Source organism: Pogoniulus pusillus, chromosome 8, assembly GCF_015220805.1.
Source record: "Pogoniulus pusillus isolate bPogPus1 chromosome 8, bPogPus1.pri, whole genome shotgun sequence".
NCBI classification, from domain to species: domain Eukaryota; kingdom Metazoa; phylum Chordata; class Aves; order Piciformes; family Lybiidae; genus Pogoniulus; species Pogoniulus pusillus.
In genome coordinates this window covers 16514089-16541767 of record NC_087271.1, presented here as the reverse complement: position 1 = coordinate 16541767, position 27679 = coordinate 16514089, and the positions used below count along the sequence as shown (strand labels likewise).

At 44.0% G+C, this 27679-nt stretch overlaps 1 protein-coding gene across 3 annotated transcripts in view; it reads right to left on the bottom strand.

The window, feature by feature from the left end:
• OSBPL9 (oxysterol binding protein like 9) overlaps nucleotides 1-27679 on the bottom strand; it is a 73500-nt gene that overhangs the window by 34804 nt on the left and 11017 nt on the right. For 2 of the 3 annotated variants that reach the window (XM_064147357.1, XM_064147358.1), the window contains exons 2-4: nucleotides 27189-27239; nucleotides 22583-22661; nucleotides 5077-5153 (exon numbers count right to left, since the gene is read on the bottom strand). In XM_064147357.1, the coding sequence (XP_064003427.1) occupies nucleotides 5077-5153; nucleotides 22583-22661; nucleotides 27189-27239 (207 nt within the window). Of the gene's footprint in view, nucleotides 1-2659; nucleotides 2751-5076; nucleotides 5154-22582; nucleotides 22662-27188; nucleotides 27240-27679 lie in introns of those variants that run through there. The other variant, XM_064147356.1, reaches the window with a different exon arrangement.

Genomic DNA, 27679 nt, shown 5'->3' with positions numbered 1-27679 from the left:
CCTGTATCTCTGCATGGGGTTGTTGTAGCCAAAGTGCAGCACCCTGCACTTGGAGCTATTGAACCCCATCCCATTGGACTCTACCCATCTGTCGAGGCGGTCAAGGTCCCGCTTCCAGCAGCAGCACCAGCTCTTCACAACTGGTGGGCACGGTAAAACTCTCAAGCCACTTGATCACTCTTCACAGCAACCATTCCAGAGCCACGTCTTACAGTTTTCCTGCCCTACTAATGGTTACTTAGAAAGTAAACTTCTTGTTTAAATTATGGAGGTATAAAGCTACAGAGCAATTTTTAATGCTTTTTTAAATTCCTCTCACTTTTATGGTGGTAGGAAACAGTCCACTTTTGTACTGACAGTAATTTCAGTCTCCCTGTCTCTAGAGTAAGGCCACTCACTTAAATAGTTCGGCGGAAATAGTTTGAGGCATTACCTGAAAAGTTTTCTTAAGTTGGGGTAGGAAATCCTTTGTAGCCTTCGAGTGTTTAAAGACTCTAATGTGGAGTCACTGTCATATCTACTCAGAAAGCATGGAAAGACATCTTATTTGTAGACTACATACAAGCGTCAGCTTTATATTCTAATTTTTATGAAGTTGGTAGTTAGCTGCCTTTTCCTGTATTTCTCAACAGCCCTTTTAGCTACCGCTTTAAGTCACTTCTCAAAATGCTCCGGCAACATTTGAACAGCAGAGGAGAAAAGCACAATTTAAGACAAGGGATTTAAAGCAAGAATGAGTGCGAAAGACTCAGCTAATAGGAGGAAGGAGGAGGGGGGAAGCTTCATGCCTGCAGCTGAGGGTAAGCACGACTCCTACAGATACCATCCTAACACTATTTGAATAAATGCACACATTCAGCCACAGGGAATCTTTAGTCCTTTTTTAAACTGAAGTTTCCTGAGGCATGAAAAGAGCAGAGTTACCGGTAGGTTTTAGGTAGATTCGCAGCTTAAAAGCGGTCTTGCACTCTTCAAATCAAAGAAGAAAGTTACTGTGGTCCTAAATGACACGAGTAATCTTCAAGAGAGTTTCGCATGGGGGAATTCCAGAGCCACGCAGTGCCACTTCTGCTAAAGAAGAAGACTCGAAGCATTTCCTGTCTGAACGGGATTGCTGCTTGACTTCAGACGCCGGCGAAGAGCAAAAGAAAACTTAAGTTACCACCCTCCTACCTCCGCCCGGACAAACAAGAAACCCCAAGCCACAACACACTTTCAATCCATACACAACCTTCCCCTTCTCTCTCGTGGGTACAAAGCAGCCGAGGTGCTGCCACTGCAAAGCCACTGACCTGCTAATGCAACGACACCTTGGAGGGGGTAAGGGGAGAAAACACTGAACGGTACTGTCAATATTGCTGCACCATAGACTGCTCAAGGAGCTTTCAATAGGCAAAGCTAATACTAGGAAAACTATAAATGTCTTTAGCAATGCCTTTAATATAAGAACATCCAAAAAAAACCAGGAAGCAGAACATCAGACTTGTTTCAAAACCCAGACAAATTAGATCAGAGGTGTACCTGAAATACTTCTCTAGCTCAGGTTATTCTGAGTACATTCCTCTGGACACCTAAAGTCTCTTTCCTCAAGCCTGTCATTTTATGACTCATTTCTCCCTCGGTTCCTTCACTGTAGCTCATTTTTATAAGTTTAGGGTGTGGGGGAGGAAGTGTGTTTAATTATTTTTAAGTGGTTCAAAAACACATCCGTTATAAAGACTTAAGTGCAACACAGTAAGGCATTTAGGCAACCACAAAATTAGCAAGACTAATCAGGCTAGAGAACACCCAGACACCACTTCACCTTTCCACCTCCTATTAATTCCTTATCCTTTCCGAGTCGGTTCACACAAGACGAGCCCTGCCTAGGCTGCAGTGAACTTTCTCACATCCAGCAGACGTGTCTCTGACAAAATAAACTCTGAGTCTGACTTTCCAAACCGGAATGCTCCATCCAGGCTGACTGAAAGCAGCACGAAAATCTGAAAACACACGTAGAAAACACGTGTATCTCTGGCGAAAAACAGATGCGTGAAGGTTTTATATGATAGATAACCATATTTCTGTCTGCCACTGAAACTAAGACACTAAGAAAATACCCTCACAGAAAATAATCTGCTACAGCACTCAACCTCCCGGCCCTGCCCGCTGAGCCAATAATCCTCCCAAAGAACTCATTTGACTTTACTGTCCAAACAAAAAGGAAAGCAAAAGAACACGGAGTGCGTGAAGCGGCGTTTTGTGCGACATGCTGGCCGCAGCCAAGGCGTGTTTGTATACAAGGCACTCCTGTCACGGATGAAAGCACCCCAGCAGGCACGCAAGGGCGGAAGCTTGGCGGCGCTCCGGTGAGGAATCCAAGCCATGCCCGGAGATGCCACCAGTCCCGCCGCACAGGCAGCCCGCGCCCGCCATCCCCGCGGAGACCCAGCCCCCCAGGGGGCTGCCCAAAGCCCACCTCCACTGTCTGCTCCCCGGGACTGCTCAAGCGGCCGTGCGGGCGGGGCGGCGCAGCGCAGCAGCCAGAGCCGCTCGGCCGCGGCAGGCAGGAGGCAGCACTCGGCTTCCAGTCAGGGAAGGGGCTGCGGCGGGGAGGCGACTTGCCCCGGAGAGAACCTCCAGCAGCGCTGACATCTGCCCGCCCCCCCCGCGTACTCACACCGGCCATTCCTCCGCGCGGTGCAGCAAGGCGAAGCGGGGCGTGCGGAGCCGCGGGGCGTGCAGACTGGCGACCTGCCTGGCCGCCCGCCCGCCCGCCCGCCCGCCGGGCCACGGCAGCGCCGCCTGCGGCAGGGAGAGGGGAGCAGCGCCGGCGGGGAGAGGGAGGGAAACGAAGAGCAAGACCGGGCCAGGCCCCCGCGGCTCGCATCACGAATAAGGCGGCCGCCCATTGGTGAGGGAGCAGAGCGCGTCCGCCTCCCGGGGAATGGCGGTCAGGGGGCAGAGCGCCGGGCTCTGCGTAGACGGTAGCTGGGGCCGCAGGGAGGCAGTGCGGGCTCAGGGCCGCCAAGTCCCGGCCCTGGAACAATAAACAGCGTGCGGATTGGGCGGGGCATCGGGAAAGCGGCTTCGAGGTGAGCCCGTGAGAAGCACCTCTGGCTTGGGCAGCGAAAAGCGAGCTCCTAGCGGCTGTCAGAACGGAGGCGTTCCTGCTCGGGCAGCCCTGCAGGCACCCCCTGTAAGTTCAGCCCAGGCTCCAAGCGCTGTTCGTTCCGCCCGCACGTCTCACCGCTGAGGCAGCAGCGCAGCACAACAGTAATTGGGACGGCTCTTGCTAACTCCGGCTAGAGCGGCGTTTTGCAAGGCGGTGCAGCCTCGTTCCACTGTTCAGTCGCTTCCTGCTCAGTGCCCCGTGTCAAAGGAGAGCCTTGGCCGTTCGTGAGCTGGCTATAAGTGAAGGGTGTTCCAGCTAGTCTGACTATAAGGGCTTTGGAAACAAAATCAGGTGTGTGACTGGAACATTGAAGGGTCTTAAAAGTGAATGGTAGACACACAGCAGCAATCCACCAGGTAATAGGCTCACTAGTGAACATGCTTAAGAGGGACTGATGTTGTCCTGCTTACTAATCAGTTCTAGATTGTTAATTATTCCCTCAAACTTCACTAGATAATTGACTAATGTAGGCTTTTTAATCTAGTTATGCCTTGCCTATTTGAAAATCTGGAATGTGAACACATCATGTAAAAGGAAACAGTTCAGTATTAGCTGCAGTCATGAAATCTTACCTGCCAACAAAACTACAGTTACAATTTCTAGAGAGCATGGACACACATATTTTCCTAAACCTACAATATAGTCTGGTGTTTCATTCTGTACTCTGTATCTCCAAGTCATAAAATGTCTTCTGGATGAAGAAAACTGCAGATTTCTCCTGTCTTACGCCAAACCCTACACAGGACCGCTCAGTTAAGCTATTCACTTTGACTCTCCAGTCTCTGGGGATGGGGAGAAGGCATCCCCAGGGGGGCAGCTTGGCCCTTCTAATTCCACGTGCTCCAGATAAATCTGTCTGCTCACATCTACTGCAGAGCAGAGTTCTCTAGCCTGTGGTCACATACTGTGTCCAGATGGAGAGGTTACTTATAAAATAACCATGACATGTTACTAGGGATACAAAGCTGGTTGTCAAACTTGAATTTCTACCCAGAAATCTGCTACTCACTACAAAATTTGCAGTGGTCTTTTCTAAGTAAAAAAACGTTTAAAACTGCTGTTTAGGAAGAAATTAAGGCAAGTGGACTGAAACAGCACAAATGTCTAAAGCTGAACGAAATAAATTCAAGCTTGTTCTAACTCTTTAGAATAAGCAAATACAAGTGAAATCAGTCTCCAGAAGCTTTTTCTCTGATATTAGGGATCTGAATGTATCTTTCTTCACAGTGTCAGTCATTAAGAGATCTAATTCTCTTGTACTCCAGAAGCACACCAGACCTTAACACAAATCACAAATACCAGTTACTACACTGTCATCAAACACCTTTGTGGTACAAATCGAGTATGAGAAGATCTCTTTCATGAAGAGTCTGGGTTCCTCTCCAGGGCAAAAATAAAGGTTTCGACATGTTTAGGTCTAGAATACACCAGAAACTCAGATAACTAGTGCTAAGAACCACCTTCAGTCCAACCACCTATTTTCAGAAACAGAAGGCTACCCAGCTTGCACAGTGCATTCAGACATATGGTATTTACCATCTTTTTCCTCCAGAAAGAAGTTCAGTGCTGCTGTCTCAATTTCAAAATTAGCTGGTGCACACATGACAGGCTTGACCAGTTAAAAGAAAATTAAATAGCTAAATGTACAACAGTAAGTCTGGAACCATCAATTAAAAATATTCATTAATAAAGGGGGGTCTTATACTGACTTTTCATGATGGTAAGGCATGAAAACAGTAACATAGAGCCTCAAACCTAATCTCTGGTACCTGTACAGATGTCTTATAACATCTAGCTGTATAGGCTATAGAAAGGCCAGATGTATTACAAGATTTGGTTGGTATTAGCAGTCATGCCACTGTATTTCATTGTTTTGGAAAACAAAAAAAGTAAAACAAGTTAGAGATGTAAGTGAAACTTGCCTGGAGCTGGAGGGTATGGCGGAGAATGGTGTCCTCTAAAGCGTGAATCCACTTCTCTCTCTCATCGGCATCTCGAGCTGAAAAAGTATTCAAAACATATTGTTAAGTGACATGCAGTCTTATAGACTAAAGAAAACAGATCTGATCCCCTCACTAAACATGGGAATTAAATCATACTCTCTTTGTTAAGTCACCAGGGGCATAATTCCACTATTGTCTTAATATCCTGTTCATTCTTTTGTGGTTACAGCTCTGCAACATTATTCTGTTGATCTGCTCCGTGGTACTGTTTTAAATAATCACAGATGCAAAAAAGCTTTTATGCTTTGCTATAACTTTAATTCTACTAATAACTTGGTGCCATATATGGAAAAATATATACTATAAGAGTAATTTTGCCTTACTGCTAGTTGTGATTATTTGTGCCTTGTCCATCTTTAGAGGAAAAACCTTGGGAGCAATGAGAGTCTGCACAGATATTCCTCACTTAATTCATAAAGTCATTTGAAAATGTTCTTAGTTATGAGAAGCTTTCCAACCTGTAATACATTATCCAGTAATTCCATTTCAGTATGGCAATAGTAGCTTTGAATAAGCCTTTCAAGTAGAGATTCTTGAGACAGGGTAAAAACTCTGAGCAGGTCACCACTGTGACCTTATAATAAAGTACAAATAATAATCTTAAGTATATAAGAAGCGTTTTTTAAACTCAAGACAATCTCCTATGCCTCAACTTTCACCCATTGCCCTTTTTTCCTGTCACTGGGCATCACTGAGAAGAGGCTGGCTCAATCCTTCTGGCACTTGCCCCTTACAAATTTATAAACATTAATGAAGTCACCCCTTAGTCTCCTTCTCCCCAGGCTAAAAAGCCCCAGTTCCCTCAGGCTCTCCTCATAAGGAAGATGTTCGACTTCATTAATAATTTTTGTGGCTCTGCGCTGGGATCTTGAGATCTCAAGCAGCTCCCTGAGGTCCTTCTTGAGCTGAGGGGCCCAGAACTGGACACATGACTCCAGATGAGTATTGTGCCCTCACTAGGGCAGAGTAGAAGGGAAACAGAACCTCCCTTGACCTACTCTCCACAGCCCTTCTAATACACCCCAGAATGGCATTGGCCTTCCTGGCCACAAGAGCACACTGCTGGCTCATGGCCATCCTTGCATCCACCAGGACTCCCCAAGACCTTTTCCCATTCACTGCTCTCCAGCAGGTCAGTCCCCAACCTATACTGATACATGGGATTGTTCTTTCCCAAGTGCATGACTCTACACTTGCTCCTGTTTAATTTCATTAAATGTCTCCCTGCCCAACTCTCCAGGCTGCCTAAGTCTCTGAATGGCAACGCAACTCCAGTGTGTCAGCCACTCCACCCAGCTTGGTGTCATCAGCAAACTTGCTGACAGCACACTCCATCAAAAACACATCAAAAGAGGCTAAGAACTATCATCATCTTCTTTTTCTTCTTCCCCCAATACTGCTTTCCACCCTCCTGCCCCCAGTTATCAACATAACCACTCCTGCTCTGCTAGTTTGAAGAGTTCCTTGCTGTGTTTGAAAAACAGGAGCAGACAGAGCAGCGGACTCCAAGAGAAGAAATGATAAAAATCCACAGGCATGAAATAGACTGTAAACAAGCAGGCCTGTATACAGATTTAGAACACTTATTGACAATTGTTTCTAGTTCCTCATTCAAGTGGAAAGTATTTAAAAGAAGCAGGAAGCCTGTTGAAAGCAAGGAAAGTTTAAGTGAGATAGCTCTTATTATGAACCAGAGAACTAAGATTCCTATCTGACTCACTTATTATGGAGCTCAGAGGGAATATCTGTAAGTTATTGTTCTGAAATGCACTTTCCAGCCTCAGAATGCTTTGTTTTCAACATTCCCTTTCTCATGTTTCCATTGCTTTTGTTCTTTGCAGTTCTGCAGCTCAAACTCACCAGTACCAAAACCACCACATGGTCTTGCAAATAAGTTAAATAATTTCCTAAAAGAGAGTTTATTTATTACTTTATTGCACATTCTTATGAGGGATCTTTCATTGGCCAGATGTCACTCAGCCTTTAAGTGGACGAAAACAGATTTTTCTATCCCCACAAAAAATAAACAAACCAAACCCGACTATCAGTAAGAACAAGGGCATTGCACTGTTCATTGCAGCAGATCTACACAAACTGCCACACCAACAGAGCTGTCGGGAAGGAAATGACAGTTCTGTGTTGGTCAGAGATGGGTAAAAACACTTGCTGCAAGTCCAACTAATGAGGTGGCTCACAAAAGTAGTGAGGCAAAACCTCCACTGCACACAAGGCAAAAGTTTAAGCCTAGATAGGGTTCAACAAACAAACAAACTTATTTTCCCAGATACTCTAAGTCAATCCCTGTGCTGGTGGGTTGGGAACTCTCCCTCCTCTACCTCTCATTAAAATCTGCCAGACCAGTTCAGACAGTGTGGAAGTAAGGTCAAGCTCTGTTTTACAGCAAAGCTAAATTTACAAGCATATATACAAAATATATTTACACACATTTACAATTATATACAATACAGCAATCAATCATAGAATCACAGAATGTCAGGGGATAGAAAGGATCTCGAAAGCTTATCCAGTCTAACCCCCCTGCCAAAGCAGGATCACCTAGACCACATCACACAGGAATACATCCAGGCAGATTTTGAGTATCTCCAGAGAGGGAGACTCCACAACCCCTCTGGGCAGCCTGTTGCAGGGCTCTGTCACCCTCACAGGTCAAAAAATCCTCATCATGTTTAAATGAAACTTCCTATGCCTCAACTTCCACCCATTGCCCCTTGTCCTGTAATAGGGCATCACCCAGCAGAGCCTGGCTCCAGGCTCTTGGCACTCACCCTTTATTTATAAGCACTGATGAGGTCATCTCTCAGGCTCCTCTTCTCCAAGCTAAAGAGCCCCAGCTCCCTCAGTCTCTCCATGTAAGGGAGATGTTCCATTCCCTTATTCACCTTTGTGGCTCTGCACTGGGCACTCTCAAGCAGTTTTATTGAACCAGGGGCCCAGAAGTAGACACAGTACTCCATAGGTGGTTTCATCAGGGCAGAGCAGAGGGGCAGGAGAACCTCTCTCAACCTACTAACCACAGCCCTTCTAATACACTCCAGAATGGCATTGCCCCTCCTGGCCACCAGAGCACATTGCTGGCTCATGCTCAACCTCCCATCAACTAGGACCCCCAAATCCTTTTCCCCTTCACTGCCTTTCAACAGATCAGTCCCCCAGATCAAATCTTCCCTCTCTGGACAAGGAAAGCCCAGAAGGGCCCAGTGCCACCTTCTCTCTCCCAAGATAGAAAATAGCCAGCAAGGCTTATGTGTTCTCTGCAAAACGTGGAGGAGTTAGAGAGGAGCAAAGGAGCAGCAAACAGATCTGGTGCCCAAAAGCCAAGAGAATAAAATTATTTATATATGGGCTTTTATACCTCTTAGCAAACGAATGATATCGACTTTATCACTGCTATTCTTTCACATCCAATGCCTTGCTTATTCAGCTTCTGCACTGAACTTTAAGGAAAGTACCAATTTCTCTTATTGGACTTTTCCAATAAGCTTTGAACTACCACACCCCTTCACTGATCTTTTAAAACAGTGACATGTGATCAATTGCCACAGTCATTCTGGTAGTAATACCATTAACCTACATAAATCGAAGTGACACATCATGGAAAGTGACTGCCCATAGGAAGTCTGCAGGAAGTTGAGTAGTTAAATGTTACTTGGAACAGCAGGTAAATAACTTTCCTGCAGGTATTAAAAAGCTGGATTTCACCATGAATAAGGCTCAGAAATTCATTAGAAATACTTCTAAGCTATGCTTAGGAAAGCAGGGCTTTTTCCCAATTTCAGGAAGAAGTTCTTCCTAGTTCTTTTTCTTCCTAATTCTCTATAATTTAATTGACAAGCTGAAGAAGTTGCTGAGGACAAGTTTGTAATGCAGTGAAAGTGGACAGGGTGGAGGGACACAAATGCTGTGCACCCTGCCCAGATGGCTGCATCAAGCAAACGCATTTTGCAGTGTTAGACATTTTCACATTGTGTACACACATGCACACACCTGGGGTTCTTCACAGCATAGCTTACACATTAACACTCATTTCAGTCACTGAATTAGTCAATTACAATCCAGTATCTTTTCCCTCTACAGTAATTTCGGTGCTTATTAGCTTCTCTGGTTCTGTTTACCAAGCACAAGTCCTGCTGCCCAGTCCTGACACACACAGTAATTAACCTTATGCTTCTTAAGCCATTCTCCACTGAACACAGCCCCATTGAAACATACAAAGTATGACCATGTAACATATACAGTTACCTCTGCTAATTATCTATCAATACTTAACTGCTTCAGCTTCTCAACTGTACGTTCAAAGTGGCAGTGATTAACATATTTCAATGTGTGTAAGGTTTCTTGGGTCTGTCCTCTGGTTTTCTGTGGTGTGATTGTTTTTTTTTTTAAACAAACCAGCTCCTGGTCCATCCCCCCAAAAAAAAACATCTTACTGGGATACTGGGAGACAAGTTCCTGAAGAACTATATGTAATTCACAGGGTACAAAAGTCCTAAGTTCAATTTTTTTTGCCCACTATTATTTGAATTAAAAAAAAAGGAGCAGTTAAGCTGCAGAGCAGTGAATTAATCCTTGTATTGCAACAGACTTCCTATGACCTTCCATAATGCCAGCAAAAAGAGGTCACTGTATTAGTTCAACACTAATCTCAGTGGACAGTAGCCCATTAATAAAGGTTATCACATTGAGGCTTGTAGATGAGCCACTGACAGAACAGAGAAGGCTTGCAGCACCAGGGAAGACCCAGAAATCAACCAATCAGTACACTTTGAAAACTGATCTGATTTTACCATGCTCATAAACAAACTTCTGAAGCTTCTGTTCCTGTAAAAGCCTCTTTGCAGGGACTTATTCTGCCCAAGTTCAGTGGAAGGAATAAAGCTGTATTTTTCCCTCACATTTGCACACGTTGGCACAGCATGACCTGGCCTGGGGCAGACTCTCACAGTATCACAGTATCACCAAGGTAGGAAGAGACCTCACAGATCATCAAGTCCAACCCTTTACCACAGAGCTCAAGGCTAGACCATGGCACCAAGTGCCACGTCCAACCTTGCCTTGAACAGCTCCAGGGACGGCGACTCCACCACCTCCCCGGGCAGCCCATTCCAGTGTCCAATGACTCTCTCAGTGAAGAACTTTCTCCTCACCTCCAGCCTAAATCTCCCCTGGTGTACCTTGAGGCTGTGTCCTGTCATGAAGCCTGCTGGTAAAACAGGGTCTCAGCCACAATAAATCCAGGAACACTGCACAGAAACGCACAGCACTGCAACCTTGTAAGCACTCTGCTCAGGACTCAGACCACCTGAAGGGAGGCTGTAGCCAGGGAGGGGTCGGTCTCTTCTCCCAGGCAACCAATAACAAGGGGACACAGTCTCAAGTTGTGCCAGGGGAGGTACAGGCTGGATGTTAGGAGGAAGTTCTTGCCAGAGAGAGTGACTGGCATTGGAATGGGCTGCCCAGGGAGGTGTGGGAGCCAATATCCCTGGAGGTGTTCAAGAAAAGACTGGTCTGGTTGATTGGATAGGGCTGGGTGCTAGGTTGGTCTGGATGATCTTAGAGGTCTGTTCCAACCTGGTTGATTCTATGATCTACCACCCACAGCAGATCCCCCTGGCTCTCCTCCACACACTCTCAAGAAAACCACTGAGAAAATGGTAGAATGCAGTTTTTGGTAAAGCAAGGCCGGGAGAGAAGTTGTACTAAATCTAATCAAAATGCCTGCTGTGAGATTAGGTGCAAGTGCTCCTTAATGATAAAAGCAATTTAGAACTGAACAGCTGCCAAAAGATCACTGGTGGGGAAAAAATAAAATCAATGGCAACATTCAAAAGAGAGACTAGCCAATACAGTCAGAAACAATTTATGGGAGAAGTCCACACACAACAAGATCATTACCCAGCCATCTGCAGGGAAAGCTAGGTGTCTCAGCTAGTTTTCATTTAAAGAGAGCAACTTTGGCCAAGGAAAAAGTATCTTTTCACCTAAAACCTCTGTGACGCACACAGCATCATACCCACCCTGCATCAGCAAATGCTGGACGCTTTCTGCAGCAGACAGGGGACAAGTACCCCTTGTTCATTAGGCCTGTGTCTCAAGCACCCTGAAATCACTCCAACCTCTTTCAGAGTTTGTTCAGGCTCCATCTTTAAGTTAATTCCCTCTATGGTTCCTATGAGAACTGCCAGCATACTTGGAAGAAGGCAATTATGATCTAGTCCAAAGATTACTCTGCACTGGTTAGACCACACCTTGAGTACTGTGTTCAGTTCTGGGCCCCCCAGTTTAGGAGGGACATTGAGATGCTTGAGCGTGTCCAGAGAAGGGCTACGAGGCTGGTGAGAGGCCTTGAGCACAGCCCTACAAGGAGAGGCTGAGGGAGCTGGGATTGTTTAGCCTGGAGAAGAGGAGGCTCAGGGGTGACCTTATTGCTGTCTGCAACTACCTGAGGGGAGGTTGTGGCCAGGAGGAGGTTGCTCTCTTCTCTCAGGTGGCCAGCTCCAGAACGAGAGGACATAGCCTCAAGCTACGCCAGGGGAGATTTAGGCTGGAGGTGAGGAGAAAGTTCTTCACTGAGAGAGTCATTGGACACTGGAATGGGCTGCCCAGGGAGGTGGTGGAGTCGCCGTCCCTGGGGCAGTTCAAGGCAAGGTTGGACATGGCACTTGGTGCCATGGTCTAGCCTTGAGCTCTGTGGTAAAGGGTTGGACTTGATGATCTGTGAGGTCTCTTCCAACCTTGGTGATACTGTGATACTGTGAATTTCTACAGTATCTGTGCTTATATAAAAGGAGAGGAATGATCTTTCTGACACAAAACTTCTAGAAGGAGAGGAAGGGTAGGGGGCTAGAGAGAGAAGCAAGTTATTTCTTCCTAGGCTGACCCTGGAATAACAGAATTACACAAGACAAATAAGAAACAGTAAGACATCTACAAGAGAAATGTCTGCCACTTAGAAACATAGAGCTATTACTTCAGCTGTTTATAAGTGAATCCAATTTTGTTTACACTAATTAGAAAAATAAATTAACTAGAGGAGCCCACTACACTACATGAACATTCACCGTGGTTCTGAGGTGTTAATGCAATGGTTACCTTCTCATCTGAAAAATCAGATTGTACCAGGGCACCAACTATCCACAAAAATACCAGTGCTGTCTGCAAAGGACATTCAGAACGGCAACAGTCCCTGTGCTTGCCTCCAAGTGCCAGTGAAAAATGAGTTAAACAGTGAATATTCGCACATGGAACCAGCTACATCCACACTGAGCTACACATTCCTCGCTCTATGCAAGAGGCTGGGCTCTTTAATAGCTGAAACACTGCACATTTGCCATCATTATGTCAGTTAAGGTCTTGTTACATTTTTCCAGCAGAATTAGTATTTATGAGCTTGATTACAATTTGTTTCCACACACTTAACCTTTCGGTCCTCTGTGCCTATTGTGCATCTGTCAGGAGGTGCCTGTATAATTGACTGTGACATCTAAGGCATGTCTGGGACAGCCATGGGGTACTTAAAATAATCACAGTTCCGTCCATGACTAGTTCAGAACATACTCAAGGAGTTTGTAATTACATTACAGTGAGATTTAATGTGCTAATAATATTCTTCAATATGTGCTGTCTTGTTGAGATTATTTATAAGATTCTTTTAACAGCCAGTGTATACTAGAAAAAGCTTCTTAGAGGAGGGAAGAAAAGTATTTATTTTAACATGGAAAAAATGCTAGAAAGAAAAAAAAAAGCACTAAAGACCAGATTCATTGCTTCCCCTGAGGAATTTCTGTAATTCAGAAAAATTCTGTTTCACCCCTCCTGAAGCAGTCCCTCATCTCTGAATTTCCCAAACTGCCCAGGGACAGGACTATAAAGAGAACGAGAAGGCAAATTCAGTGCAAGCACAATGAACACTCTCAGCCTCTGTCAATTTCCCAAACAGAGAACACCCTTTTGTAGTTCAGAGGTCCTATAATATTTACTTTGTTTTGGAGAGATTATATATGTTTATATAACGTATACCAAATGTTGAAACACAGCATAAAACAGATTACTTTTTCTATCCTAAGCTTGACAGCATCTACAGATTAGGTATAAAAAAGTCTAACAACTCTGCCTCACCATACAGCAGCCACCCCTAGCATTTCTAGGTCATGCACAGCAGTCCTTGGAAGAAGGAATATACCAAGCATGTTGCTTCAGAATTAGCACACTGGTGCTGCTGTTTTGATGGTTGCCTTTTTTTTCCTCTGTGAGTACATCTTACTTGGGCATTAGGATGAAAGGAAAACCTCAAGAATTAGTTTTTAAATCACTACACTACTTATAAATACACCACACTGTCACCAAATTAAATGCATATTTTATTTTCATTCACTGTGACCTACTTGCAGGCAGAGCTCAGCAGAAAAAAAGTCCATCACACTCAGAGAGTCAATAGAGTCAATTATGCAGCTCTGACAAAATTGCCACTGATTTGTATGCAAAATGCCTGTATTTTTCCTGAGCCCAGGGCAGAACTAATGTAGTGTCTTTACACACAAGTCACCAGCTGACAAAGATGAAATTCTGATCATGTTAAGCTTGATGGGATTTTTGCCACCTGTCTCAGTGGAAGGAGATGGTATCAGCACTGCCTCAAAAAGTGGAAAAGTCACACACAAAAAAGGCTGTCCCATGGCTAACTAAATGGCTTTTAAACATCAATGAAGGCCTTTCAAATCATAGAAAAATGCAAGTTGAAGCGGGGTTTCATCAAAGCCTACCAAGACCCTGTTGATTCCTTGCTTACAAATATTCTTCTCACATCTACCAGCAAGCTGAACGTTGTCTCAGTGCCTTATTTCCTCTGTATCAGAATTTTGGAGTTGTCACAATCATAGATTCATAGAATGGTTTGGGTTGGAAGGGATCTTGAATGTCATCTAATTACAACCCCTCTGCCATGGCATGACACCTTCCACTAAGACAAGGTTGCTCAAGGTCTCATCCAAGCTGACCTTGAACTCCTTCAGGTTCCATAAATCCCTGGGCAACAACCTCTTCTAGTGTCTCCCCACCTCACTGCAAAGAATTTATTTCTAAGTTCTAGTCTAAATCTGCTCTCTTTAAGCTTCACATGCAGAATGTTGAAACTCTATTTAGAAATACAATCACTGACTGAAGAATTCCCAAATGGCAATATGGCATATCCGAACTTCATTATTCTCCCTCCTGTTAGTCTTCCTCCTGATGCTGCTCTCCACCTACACGTATAAATCAATCCTCCTTCTCTTCTGCTGATTTTTGACCTGCCTGAATACTACAGGGGACAGACAAAATGTAGTCTTGTCCAAAGACAGAGCATCAAATGGCTTCCGGCATGCAATGTGCTAGTGAAGTAATTCTGTGATCTTGAGAAAGCAACTAAACTGCTGCTCCATTATGACCCAAGCTCAAATGCTTTTGTAGCAGGCTTTGTAATCAGCCCATAAGTATCACAGTATTATCAGGGTTGGAAGAGACCTCACAGATCATCAAGTCCCACCCTTTACCACAGAGCTCAAGGCTAGACCATGGCACCAAGTGCCACGTCCAATCCTGCCTTGAACAGCTCCAGGGACGGTGACTCCACCACCTCCCCGGGCAGCCCATTCCAGTGTCCAATGACTCTCTCAGTGAAGAACTTTCTCCTCACCTCCAGCCTAAATCTCCCCTGGCGCAGCTTGAGGCTGTGTCCTCTCGTTCTGGTGCTGGCCACCTGAGAGAAGAGAGCAACCTCCTCCTGGCCACAACCTCCCCTCAGGTAGTTGTAGACAGCAATAAGGTCACCCCTGAGCCTCCTCTTCTCCAGGCTAAACAATCCCAGCTCCCTCAGCCTCTCCTTGTAGGGCTGTGCTCAAGGCCTCTCACCAGCCTCGTAGCCCTTCTCTGGACACGTTCAAGCATCTCAATGTCCCTCCTAAACTGGGGGGCCCAGAACTGAACACAGTACTCAAGGTGTGGTCTAACCAGTGCAGAGTACAGGGGCAGAATGACCTCCCTGCTCCTGCTGACCACACCATTCCTGATGCAGGCCAGGATGCCACTGGCTCTCTTGGCCACCTGGGCACACTGCTGGCTCATGTTCAGGCGGGTATCAATCAGGTAGAAACCCACCCAACAAGGGAAATGCATGATCAAGATGTTATTAGTTGTACAAGTTGTCTGTGAGAATTCATCCACAACAGGTGTCTGGGGCAACCTGCAAGTCTCTGAGATTTTGCTAGAGAATGTCTGTGTTGCAATATTAATAACAGTAACACTAAATAAAGCTTTATAGAGTGTATGCTGTGGAAATGGCTGTCAAGGTATGTTTGCATTTAAAGGTGTGCTAGTTTGAAGCTAGCTAGAATGTTTTGGTGAGAACAACTGGATCATAGGCTGTGAAAGGAAAACAATGGTGATGTCTACTCCCCTCAGAGTCTTGCTGAAGAAGAATGTAAACATTAGATAACTCTCTCACCATTTTGTCTCATTTTGCCTTGGGCTGCTGGCTGAGCAACATCTTACTCCCTAACCTCACCTTCCATTTGGACTAACCTTTGCTTCTTAACCTCTTGGCCGAACCTCCATTCTTCCTTGGGACTGGGGTAAGGTTGAGAGGGGTAGGGGGAAGGTGCAGGGGTGGTTGAGAGCCCCTCTTGGGGACTCAGGTTTCTGGGAGGGGAGTTGTGTTTCTGTATTACCTTTTACCTTGTATATAACTGTATATATTGTAAATATCTGCTTGTATATTGTGCTAGCTGTAAATAAATAGCTTCATTTATATTCCCAGAGCCAGCTGAGTCTAGTCTGGGTATTTCTAAAGTGTGGGGGGAACACCCAAACCATCACAAAAGGCCATTGGAGTAGCTCAGAAAACTACTAGTTTCAAGTAAAACTCTATTGTGGCTTTAAAAAAAAAGAAAATAGAAGAACAAAACTGTAACTATTTTCTCTAGCCAGTAAGAGAGGTCTTAACATAACACATTATACTTATGTTCATTGCTACTTAAAATTTCTTTTTGAAACAGAAGGAAAAGAGTGTGGAACTTCTCGGCATCCCTCCCCTCCTTATGGTGAGCCTTCTTCTGACCATCTCTCCCCTTCCAAAATAGTTGTCACATATCATATACATATATATATATATATATATGAGCTTCCTATTGATGCCAAATAAAGATACAGTTTCTTCTAGAGGAAAGAAAAAAGAAAGCACCCAGACACATCACACATACTATTTCAAGGTACTGTTTTCTTTACTACTGTCAAGTTTCATGCACGTTTTGCCATCTTAGAATGGTTTAGGTTGGAAGGGACCTCAAAGATCATCTAGTTCTAACCCTCTGCCGTAGGCAGGGACACCTTCCACTACTTCACTGCTCCTTTAGCCTCAAGAAATGTAAACCCAAAAGGTGTTTCTAGATGACCAGAGTGCACACAGCCCTATTGCAAACAGCATTCTGGTGGTGTGATCAGAAAGCAGTACAGGATGCTACAGCTGCAAGAAGGACCTGCACAGAGCAGCAGCAGCACAACCATCCACTGTTCCCTGTGCTCTGGTCACAAGTTTCAACTACTCAAAACACCACTTTAGAACATTAATAGCAAAAAGGGCGTAGACAAAGGAGAGAGCAAGACTTCAAAATCATACTGCAGAAGCTAAATTGAGTTCTAGTTCACCAAGGAATTTCCACAGTTTGGTCAGGCAGGAGAGGATGAGATGGAGCCCAAAGCTTTGTGGTCAGTTAACAGGAGAAGGACAAGTAGCTCAGCTCTGATTATAGAATCATAGAATGGTTTGGGTTGGAGGGGAGGTCATCCAGTCCCACCCCCTCTGCAGTAAGCAGGGGCATCCTCAACTAGACCAGGCTGCCCAGAGTCCTGTCGAACCTCACTCTGTGTATCTACAGGGATGGGGTCTCAACTACCTCCCTGGACAACCTGTTTCAGCATTCCACCACCCTCATAGCAAAAAACTTGTTCCTGACATCCAGTCTGAATCTGCTCTGCTCTAGTTTGAAGCCATTACTGCTTGTCCTGTCACTGCAGGCCTTTGTACACAGTCTCTCTCCATCCTTCATGCAGGCACCCTTTAGACACTGGGAGGCCTCTGTTAGGTCTCCCTGGAGCCTACTCTTCTCCAGACTGCACATCTCAGCTCCCTCAGCCTGTGCTCATAGCAGAGGTGCTTCAATCCCCTGATCATTTTGGTGGCCCTCCTCTGGACCTGCTCCATCAAGTCCACGTCCTTCCTAAATTGAGAGCTCCAGATCTGGATGCAGTACTCCAGGTGATGTAAATGTACCAAGAGGCAAGGCTGGAAGTTTACTTTTAATTAACATAGCTGCTCATCCTCCTCTGTGACATCAAAGCACTGCTGAACATGGCAGAAAGGAATTCAGCATCACTGAAACCCCAAAGAGACTGAAAACTATCAGCTGAAGGTAAATGATGCAGTCGCCACAGTTACAGGCATCACTGAGAAACCCAGCACAGATCAAGATCCCACACCTAAATCTGTTCTTAGCCAGTTTACAATAGCAAATTAAAAATCCACTACAAATTTTTTGGGAAAAAGGCTGCCACTGTGTAATCTGATAGGCTAATGCCTCCCTCTAGCACAAGGGCAATCCATGTCCTGACTTCTAGTTGGTGGACAATGCTAAGGTTTTATAGAATACTATAAATATTGACTTATTTCCTCAAGTAGTGGTGAGATGCAGATCTAAAGCCATTATACTTCATTTTGATACTTAATATAAATATTTAAAATCTCACTTTCTGACACTGCTTAGCAGCTAAGACCTTCAGGGACCTCAGAATATCCTCTGCCATAGCTGTGTCCCACATCCCTGCTTTTACAGCATTAAGACAACGCCTTGCTGTGCACATCTCCATCCTTCTCAAAAATAAAGGCAGAAACTGGGGCAGGATGGGCAAGGAGAAATGCAGCTTCACCAGCTGACAGCATTCATGTTATAGGAGAGTAACTTGCACAGCCACATCCACTGCTAATTGCTCAGGACTTTGTGGCAGGAATAGGAAAAGAAAGACAAAAGCTAAAGCAAAATAATCTCAGATCAATGCACTGGACTGTTTCAAATATTTCAGTCCTCTGTTAACACAAACCAGTGGGGACAAGGCTGATTTGCCTTCCAAGGAACTCTGCTACAGGTCATAAAAATAAGAGCTGGGTTTTCAGGTAGTAGTTGAACAACCTGAATTCTTGTTTCTGCTTATGCTGTATGTTTAGTCGACTATTTCAGTCCAAATAAAAGCCACTAATGCTTCAGGATAGGCATCAATTCAAACACCAAGAACAATACCCTTGACAGACTACCTTGAACATTATGTTCCCACTCTGGAATTTAAGCCACAAACATCTCATGAGCAGAAAGAGCAGCTAAGTGATAGCAAGGATAGAAATACTGACTTTCCAGATGGAAAGAGCTTCTAGCTAGGAGATGAGATGAAGATGTGAAGACAAAAAAGACAACCAACCAACTCAATAATAACACTACAGCGTTTGAAGGTTATGGACAATTTAGAACAGGGACATGTATTATAGCAAGACAAAATACATATCAGGAAGAGCTTCCTGACAGGAAGGTGCATTAGACTATGAGTATTGCCCCAAATGTCTTGAAGCCACTCAAATGCATTTTTGCATCTAATCTTAAGAAACCTGTAAGGGAGTGCTTTGGCATCTACCTAATTCAGAAGCCTTAGAATGATATACCCATGACTGAACAAGGACCAAGTGGGAGATGAAGCACATGACTTTGAAATATATATTCAAATAGCTGTGGACATTCTGTCTTTCTCTTCCCCCTTCAGTGTCAACAGGCAGCAATAGTGTCATAACATAGCAACATAATAAAGAGGAAAAAAGTCTGCTGGGCACGCCAGCAGAGCTGAAGTTCAGCTGGCAGGAAACCCAAAAATGTGCTGTTTGTTTTACTGTCCATATTTATTCAATTCACTTCTTCCCTCTATACCCAGACACTAAGTGCATGGATACCATTTGATGTGTATGCAGTCACCATTCAGACCTTGAATTTTCCTTGTATTACAAACATTTGAACTTCTACTAATGTTCAAAGATGGTCTCTAGGAAGCACAGCTGCCAAGAGAGTAGAGGCAGCAACAAAATGCAAACTGCACACTATAAAGACTCAGAATTTACCAAGAGCCAGTGACAGGCAACTATTAGTGGGGGATCACAGGATGTAATGGGTTGGAAGGGACTGAAAGAGATTGAATCGAACTCTCCTGCCAGAGCAGGACCATTACAACCTAGCTTAGGTCACAGAGGAATGCATCCAGACAGGCTTTGAAAGTCTCCAGAGAAGGAGACTTCACAACCTCTCTGAGGAGCCTGTGACAGTGCTCTGTGACCCTTACAGTCAAGAAGCTCCCCCCTTGTGTTGAGCTGGAACATCCTGTGCTGCAGCTTCCATCCATTGCTCCTTGTCCCATCCCAGGCAGCAAGTGAGCAGAGCCTGTCATCCACCCTGACCCCCAGCCCTCAGATATTTACAAACATTTATTAAATGCCCTCTCAGTCTTCTCCAGACTAAACAGCCCCAGGTCCCTCAGCCTCTCCTCATCAGGCAGTGCTCCAGTCCCCTAATCATCCTTGTAGCCTTCCGCTGGACCCTCTCCAACAGATCCCTGTCCCTCTTAAACTGGGGAGTCCAAAACCGAAGGCAGTACTCAAGATGAGGTCTCACCAGGGCAGAGTAGAGGAGGAGGAGAACCTCCCTTGATATGCTGGACACACTCTTCTTAATGCACCCCAGGATCCCATTGGCCTTCTTGGACACAAGGGCACATTGCTGTCCCAGATGCTGGAGGTTTACTGTTTTGGAAATTCAGTTACACACACACACACAAACAACATCCCTGTGAGAAACTGATCAGGCATCTTGAAATGACTTCTCTGCCCTTCATCTGCAGAATGTTAAAACAAATGTGCAATTCTGAGCAACTGGCAGTAAGAAATAATTAATGAATCCAGCAGGGAGTTTTCCCTTCTTTTCCAGAATTCAAATTCTATTGCTGCCTGTCAGTGAAATTTCCTTGAGGCCAAAGAAAATTCAGGTCTTCAATAATCAGCATTTAAAGCCTGGGGACACAAAACCATTTTGCTCCAGTGCAGATGAAACCCTAAATTAGACAGAGGTCAGCAGATCTTTGAAATCTTGATATTTTTAAGTTCTGCTGTTATCCCAGCTACGCTCCAGGTTTTAAGGACCTCTGGCTTAAGAATAAAGGCAGGCAGTAAGAAAGAAGGAAGAAATTATAGCCTTAAAAAAAAAGTTGCCATTTCTGCAGCAGTCTTCCCTTTTACAAGGCTTCTTTCACAGAGAGTGAATGCATTTATAGCTGTGGCTGTCACACAGAACAAAAACTCTGTCTGGACTGTGTATTTAAAAACCCTTAGAAATTAATTGTGGAGAATACTGCAGGTTTTCTTGGATTATCCTCAGAATTCTGCATAGTCTCAGCATACATTCTGTATGCAGTATTTACATTATCACCCTTTCACCACTCATGACTGACAGTGACCTGTCTTTCCCATAAATTAAAGCTTGTGCAATACTGAATTAATCTAATGAACAAGTATTTTCTCTTGACATGACATAAGGGTTGCATGAAGTGCAGATACATTTACAGTTAGCAGAAGAACTACAGATGCAGTTCCACAGAGCTGTTTTATACTGAAATGCCCCAGCACTAATATCTTAACCTGGCTTTTGACATTTTTGCTTCACAGTCAGAGGCACTAATACTGTTCTTATATCACTACGATTTTCTGGACAGCAAGGATATTATCTTCATAACAGAAAAAAGGTGTGGAAGATCTTAGTCCTCCACTAAAGAAGCATACACAAACCCTGACCTGCTATGAAATGCACACAAATTGAGATTATAAAGCATGAGATGTTAGCTGACACAGCTTATGTTCAAAAACTATCAATATTACTTAGAGCAGCACATTACTTGCCTCAAATACTATCCATCTTCAGGTATCTGACTACTCAAAAGAGAATAGAGCTTATAAGAAATCACTGCAAGTAAGACATACTTAACAAGGCTTATCTTGGTAACTAAAGATGAGAGATTTCTAGATTTACCTGTATCAAGTTCTCAAATATTCAGCAGTATTTAGCTCCATTGTATTGAAAGGCTGCCACAGTACAGCATCCCATTACTGCATTAGCAATTACCTTGCATTTTATCACTTATCCTTGGGAACAGCAGATTTAAGTACTGCCGTGAGCTCAGCATTATGAAGGTATGTTTGTGAGGCTTAATGCAGTGAAAAGTCAGTGTACAGCAGCAGCACGTAGGGAGAACTATAGCACAAGGAATACAGATGCCAGTGAAAATATGGTGTACAATTAATACTTATCATTAGATATATTCTCACCAACACATTATTAATGATAACTCCTGTTTCCAAATCACTGATTAAAAAAACAAAACCAAAAATTGTACAGTGCAGTATAGGTTACAGAATTCTTCCAGTGTATATAAATAATTGTGACTACTTAAATGCAAACATGCTTCTTGGTTATTTAGTTTCCAGCTCCATGCAAAGCAATTAAATGACTTAGTCACTGTATCTTACAGGAAAAGCAAAAGGACTAACAAATGTTAGTCGAAAAATATTTTCATCACACTCCCCTAGGAATTTAACATTCAGAAAAGAGGTTCTCTAGGCAGTATTATCACAGTATTCTGAACTGCTGCTGCAGACAAAATAATGTAAGGAGTACATATAACAATGATATAGCACCTTACCCTTTCTACCGGTGAACCATAGCATGCAATGACGGAACATAGCAGTGACAGATGGCATTGGTATTAGTAAATGTGAATAAAAGGACAGCAGCAGAGAAATGGTGACTGGCAGACAAGACACAGAAATGTAGATGAAATGAATGCAAGCTGGTTAAGTCTTGAAGCAAAGCTCCACCTTTAAGGCAAATGTTGCCTCTAGTCTCCTCATAATAGAGCATTAAGTTCTATTTGGATACAAACTGCAACCTTCAGACCAGTCTTGATTCTCTTCACACAGAAGTGCATAATCGCATCTTGATAACGGAGATCAGAAACGCCTGGTAAGCAAAACCCAGTATCAGGAGCCCATGACTTTCTCCCCTTGAGTGATTTATTCTTTACATTTTCAATCTCCAAATCCTGCCAGAGCTACAGTCTTTTTCTATCACGTATGTATCCGCTGCAGATGTAAAATCCCTGTCTAACCTGCAGCACTGCTGGATCCAGAACGTTCTCAGCATGCTCATTCATGCTGTTCTGCTGCCAAACATTTTTAAAGCATCCATCAAATACAAGTGGAATCTATTATAAGAAAAAACAATCTCCTCTTTCAGCTCACCCTGAAAATGGAAGGTTTTCTGATCAACAGTTATTGTGAAGGTGCTGTCGTCCTCATCGTCTATACCAATCACAGCTCCCTGTGAAACAAAGAACAAAATCCTGATAAGGCAAGCAGTGACATCAGCAGCACACACTCTATCACTACACCACTGGAATGTAAAAAGCATCGACAAATTAGAAGCAAACTGAATACAGTAAACAGCAGAAAGATTCTCTGTTTAGTCACAGGGTGCAAGTCAGTCCTTAAAATGGTATTTTTAGTTGCAGAAAAAAAAGGAAAGAAAAAAAAAAAACCAAAATCCAGGAGTTATTCGTGCAGCTGTGATTTTGCAGCTTATGAAATGCATCTTTTATCTGTGCAGTGGAGGTGGCATTACACTAGAGCATCACTACAGCACAGTTTTCTACTATGGTCCAACTTATATTTTAGAAAGGAGTGAATAAGCAGTATTTTATAGGTCCTCTGCATGTATAAAAATATCAATTTATAGATGCTCTACAAAAAGAAGCTCTTGACCTGATTTTATCTGCTACTCCATTAAAAAATAAAATTATTCTAGCAGATTGAATTTGGTGCATCATTATCATGTCACTGGTACACTGCATGATCTAATTTTCAGTCCCTAAGTAAATATTAACAGTAAGTCATCAGGCTATATCAAAAGCAGCTAGCTTTGCCTTCTAATTCCTCATGAATTATGAGAAGGAAACACAAATTAATTGCAGAGTTAAAGGCCATCTGTGCTTGGCTATTTACAAATCTATCCGCATCCTCATTCCTGCCTCCACCAACACTTAATAAGTAATACCATTTCATCTAGGAGAAGACGACACTGAAAAAAACAACCACTCCAGCAAGTTACAACATTTACTTGAGAAATCACCACTGGATCTGCTCAGTTCCTCTCCTCCTCTCCAGCACACACAGCACCTGTTTTATCCTTCTCTTTCCCACAAAAGAGATAGACAGCACTGGGAGGTGCACTTATTTAAAAGGTAAATTCTGCCCTTACTCTCAGAGTAAACAGCAAGGAACAGCAAAGCTGTTCCACTAAAGGCTCCATTTTGTCCAGGCAAGAGTAACTACAGAGCAGAGGAGCAGGCATGTATCAAGCTGGCCAAAACATAAGACTTAAGGGCAGAAGGATCTGAATCAATCTTAACTCTTGCACATTCTTCATACTCCCTGTGTGAGGTTTCTGGCCTCATGTATGGCTGAGACCATCTCAGGCACCACAAGACAGGCTAGAAGAAATGGATCCCGTTTCAGAACAGCACCAACGATGTGTAATTCACGGCTACACAGTGGGAAAGAATAGCTCCAAACTGGTTTTGCCTGCCTTCCACTTCTCCAAAAAAGTATCTTCCACATAGGCTTTTCAAGCACAGCTCTGTAATCATGGTATGAGGCATCCACAAAGTGTACCCAAGCCAGTATAATGCTGAATACTTCTAATGCCAGGACACAACAACCACCAGCTGACTTGCCACTGCATTGGGATACTATCTGGTAACCATGCAGTGTGCCAGGGTGGGACACAACGGGACAGATTCATGTTGACAGAATGAGTGCTTTTTTACATATACCAGTAGATAAAAGCACTTGCAGTACGTGTTCTGCTACAATGCAAATCAGGAGATGACAGTTGTACAATATTGTTCTCATCACCAGCTATCAACAATCTATAAGTCAGACACCAAGTTCATGACCATTATAATCACTCCAGACAATACATGTACAACTAACATAAGGCTAAAAAGGTCAGGGCAGGACAGCTAAGTCCTACCTCCAGCCCCAGAGGAAACTGAAGAGCAGGAAGAATCATAGAACCAGTCAGGGTTGGAAGGGACCACAAGGGTCATCTAGTTCCAGCCCCCCTGCCATGGCAGGGACACCCTACCCTAGATCAGGCTAGCCAAGGCTTCATCCAGCCTGGCCTTAAACACCTCCAGGGAAGGGGCCTCAACCACCTCCCTGGGCAACCCATTCCAGGCTCTCACCACTCTCATGCTGAACAACTTCCTCCTCATGCTCCGTCTGAATCTACCCATCTCCAGCTTTGCTCCATTCCCCTTAGTCCTGTCACTACCCAGCTTTTTTGTAGCCCTCCCTTCAGACACTGGGAGGCCACAATAAGGTCACCTTGGAGCCTCTTCTTCTTCAGACTGAACAGCCCCAATTCTTTCAGTCTGCCCTCATAGCAGAGGTGCTGCAGCCCTCTGATCATCCTTGGGGCCTTTCTCTGGACACACTCCAACATATCCACATCCCTCTTGTCCCAGGGGCTCCAGAACTGGATGCATTACTCCAGGTGGAGTCTCACCAGAGCAGAGGAGAGGGGGATAATCACCTCCCTCAACCTGCTGGCCACACTTCTCCTGATGCAGCCCAGGATCTGGTTGGTCCTCCTGGCTGCAAGTGCACACTGCTGGCTCATGTTGAACTTCTCGTCCACCAGCACCTCCAAGTCCCTCTCCTCCAGGCTGCTCTCCAGCCAGTCACAGCCCAGCCTGTATTTGTGCTTGGGATTGCCTTGACCCAGATGCAGGACCTTGCACTTGGTCTTGTTGAATCTCATGAGGTTGGTTTGTGCCCACCTCTCCAGGCTGTCCAGGTCCCTCTGGATGAGCACACTCCTGCCTGCGATCTCAGCACAAAGCCGCATGAAATACACACACTTCAACTGCAGTGTTGAGGCAAAGGGTCTGAGCATAAGGACAAGAGATGCTTTCTTGCCGTGCAGATAATACATATGAACAATAAATTAAAAAAAATTAAAAACCCAACCAAATACAACCCCCCCCAAACTTCACAGTATGAAAGTTTAAGTGTATATTCCAGAAAGCTTAAGCAGGACATAAGGCATAGTACAGATGACACAGCCCTCTGTGAACACACCTTCCAAGAACATTATGACAGTCAGCAAGGGAATCTGAAGATGAAACTTCAGGCCTATGAAATGTGTATCAGGAGCAAAAAGGTGAGGAACAAGCTTTTTAACATCCACTCAAGAAAAAAGGAAGTAATTTAAGCAGTTTGGCTACAATACATGTTTGTTTATGTTCACACCTCCAGTTACCAATCAACAATTGCTCTAAACAGAAAACCTCTTTGATAGAATTTCAGACTACAGGAGCCCATCTGTTCAACTATCAGCATCACTATCGTCTGCCAGAAGAGCTGCTTTACAAAAGCAGAAAGAAAGAAAGAAAGATCCCTTCCTCATAAAAAGCCAAACACACATTCAAAGGAAGGGTGGGGAAGTCCTCTTTGGAGAACTCCAAAGAGCAATTTGGGGTGGGAAAGCGACAGATGAGGAAAAGAGACAGGAATCGCTTTATGTTAAATACACATAAAGATGGACCATGCAACATGGAGTGGATTGTTCACTTCTAATATTGCCAACAGGGACAGGCTGAGGCCAACCTCCACATTGACAGCCTCACAAAATACTAAAGCAATCCTGGGTTTTAAGAGTACATTTTCCCACACAATGCAGAAAACATCTTTGTTGAATCTTTGGGAATGTCATGCTCTAGACAGTGGCCTGAGTTTACCCTTAAAGAAGTTTTATAATAAGACATCAGTATATCAAGCAAGTATGGAAAAAAAAGCCACCTGGAATCCATGTGAATGAGTCTCAAGATGCTACAGGTACCCACAGAAAGACTAGAAAGGAATAACAATGGAAGGAGTAACTGGAAAAAGCAGAGTTCTCCTCCAACTCATCATTGCATGTCAGACCACAGCTCACCTTCCCTATACTTAAATTCTTTCAAGTCTCAAAAAGGTCCATTCATATCCATTACTCTCCTGACTCCTTCCCTCTATTTACATCAGCTCATCTGCATAGTGGAACCAGAGATTCTATGAGGAATGGGAAAAATACAGAAAAAAGGACTTGTGCAAGAAATATTTTGCTATGTGCATGACCAGAAGGTAGAAACTGGACATGTGCAAAGATATCAGAGAATTCCCATCTCACTTCAGCACCATTATTTCAAGCTACAACAGCAGCACTCAAGGTTAAGTGTCCTAAACCAGAGTGTCTCAAACAGGTAACACTCAGTTTACTCAACCTGTATCTTCTCACCCCTGTTACCCTAATTTGCACCCTGTCCAGCTGATACTTCAAAACATTTGCCTGCGATCTTCTTCATTCCCTGTCCAGTAATCTTTTGTTTCACTAAGCACAGTTGAGTGTCAGGCCCAAAGAGCATTCAGACTGGCAGAATGGAGAACACAGAATAAAGATAAGCCAGAAGGACAAGAGTAAGCAAAGACTCCGGCAAGTACAGAGCACAGGTGCATATGCTTCTGTATCTCCACACAGAGAAATGAGAGGGGCAAACAGCAGCTTTCTCATAGCTTCTACTAACCCATCCTGCTCAGCTGGATGATTCTTTCTTACACAATGTGTAAAATTATTGAATGTCATTAGCACAGTATGTCACCTGGCCTCTCATGTTTTCTTTCCTTAAATACTTCCACAATTTCAGTATTTTGCAGAGTCAGGAAGAGAGCCCAAACTTCCAAAGTCTCCTTGCAGATCTTCCATCTTATAGACAGTAAGTCATGCAGTACTACATTAAACAGCACTTACCCTGAGTCTAACACACCCTCGGCGTGATCCTCTCATCATCTTGTCTTTGGACTGAAAGAGAAAAAAAAGAAACAGACCACTGGGTTAACAAATACTGTAAGAAGTGCAAGGAGAGAGTTAGTTATTCAAAGCAACTAAGAAAAGAAAAAAAGCTTTTTTGCATAATGCTGTCTTGACCTATGGACCGCAACACGACTCCTGCTACCAAATAGGTTAGCTCTTGCGCAGCCTCCATGGAATGACAAGGTAATCCTTCAGAAAACAAGAACACAATACCCTACTTCAAGAAGTTTTGCAGATACTGGACTAAATACTCAGAGAGTGCATTCCACACCTTTACAGAAAGTAAAAAGAACTGAAGAAGAAAGGAATTAGGAAATATCAAAACTTGGCAGTGTATTGATTTACATCTTCCCCCTTCCTCTCCTACTCTCAGAGAAGTGCCCACGTAACAAAATCCAGCTGTGCAAGGCACAGTTGTACAAAGAAAA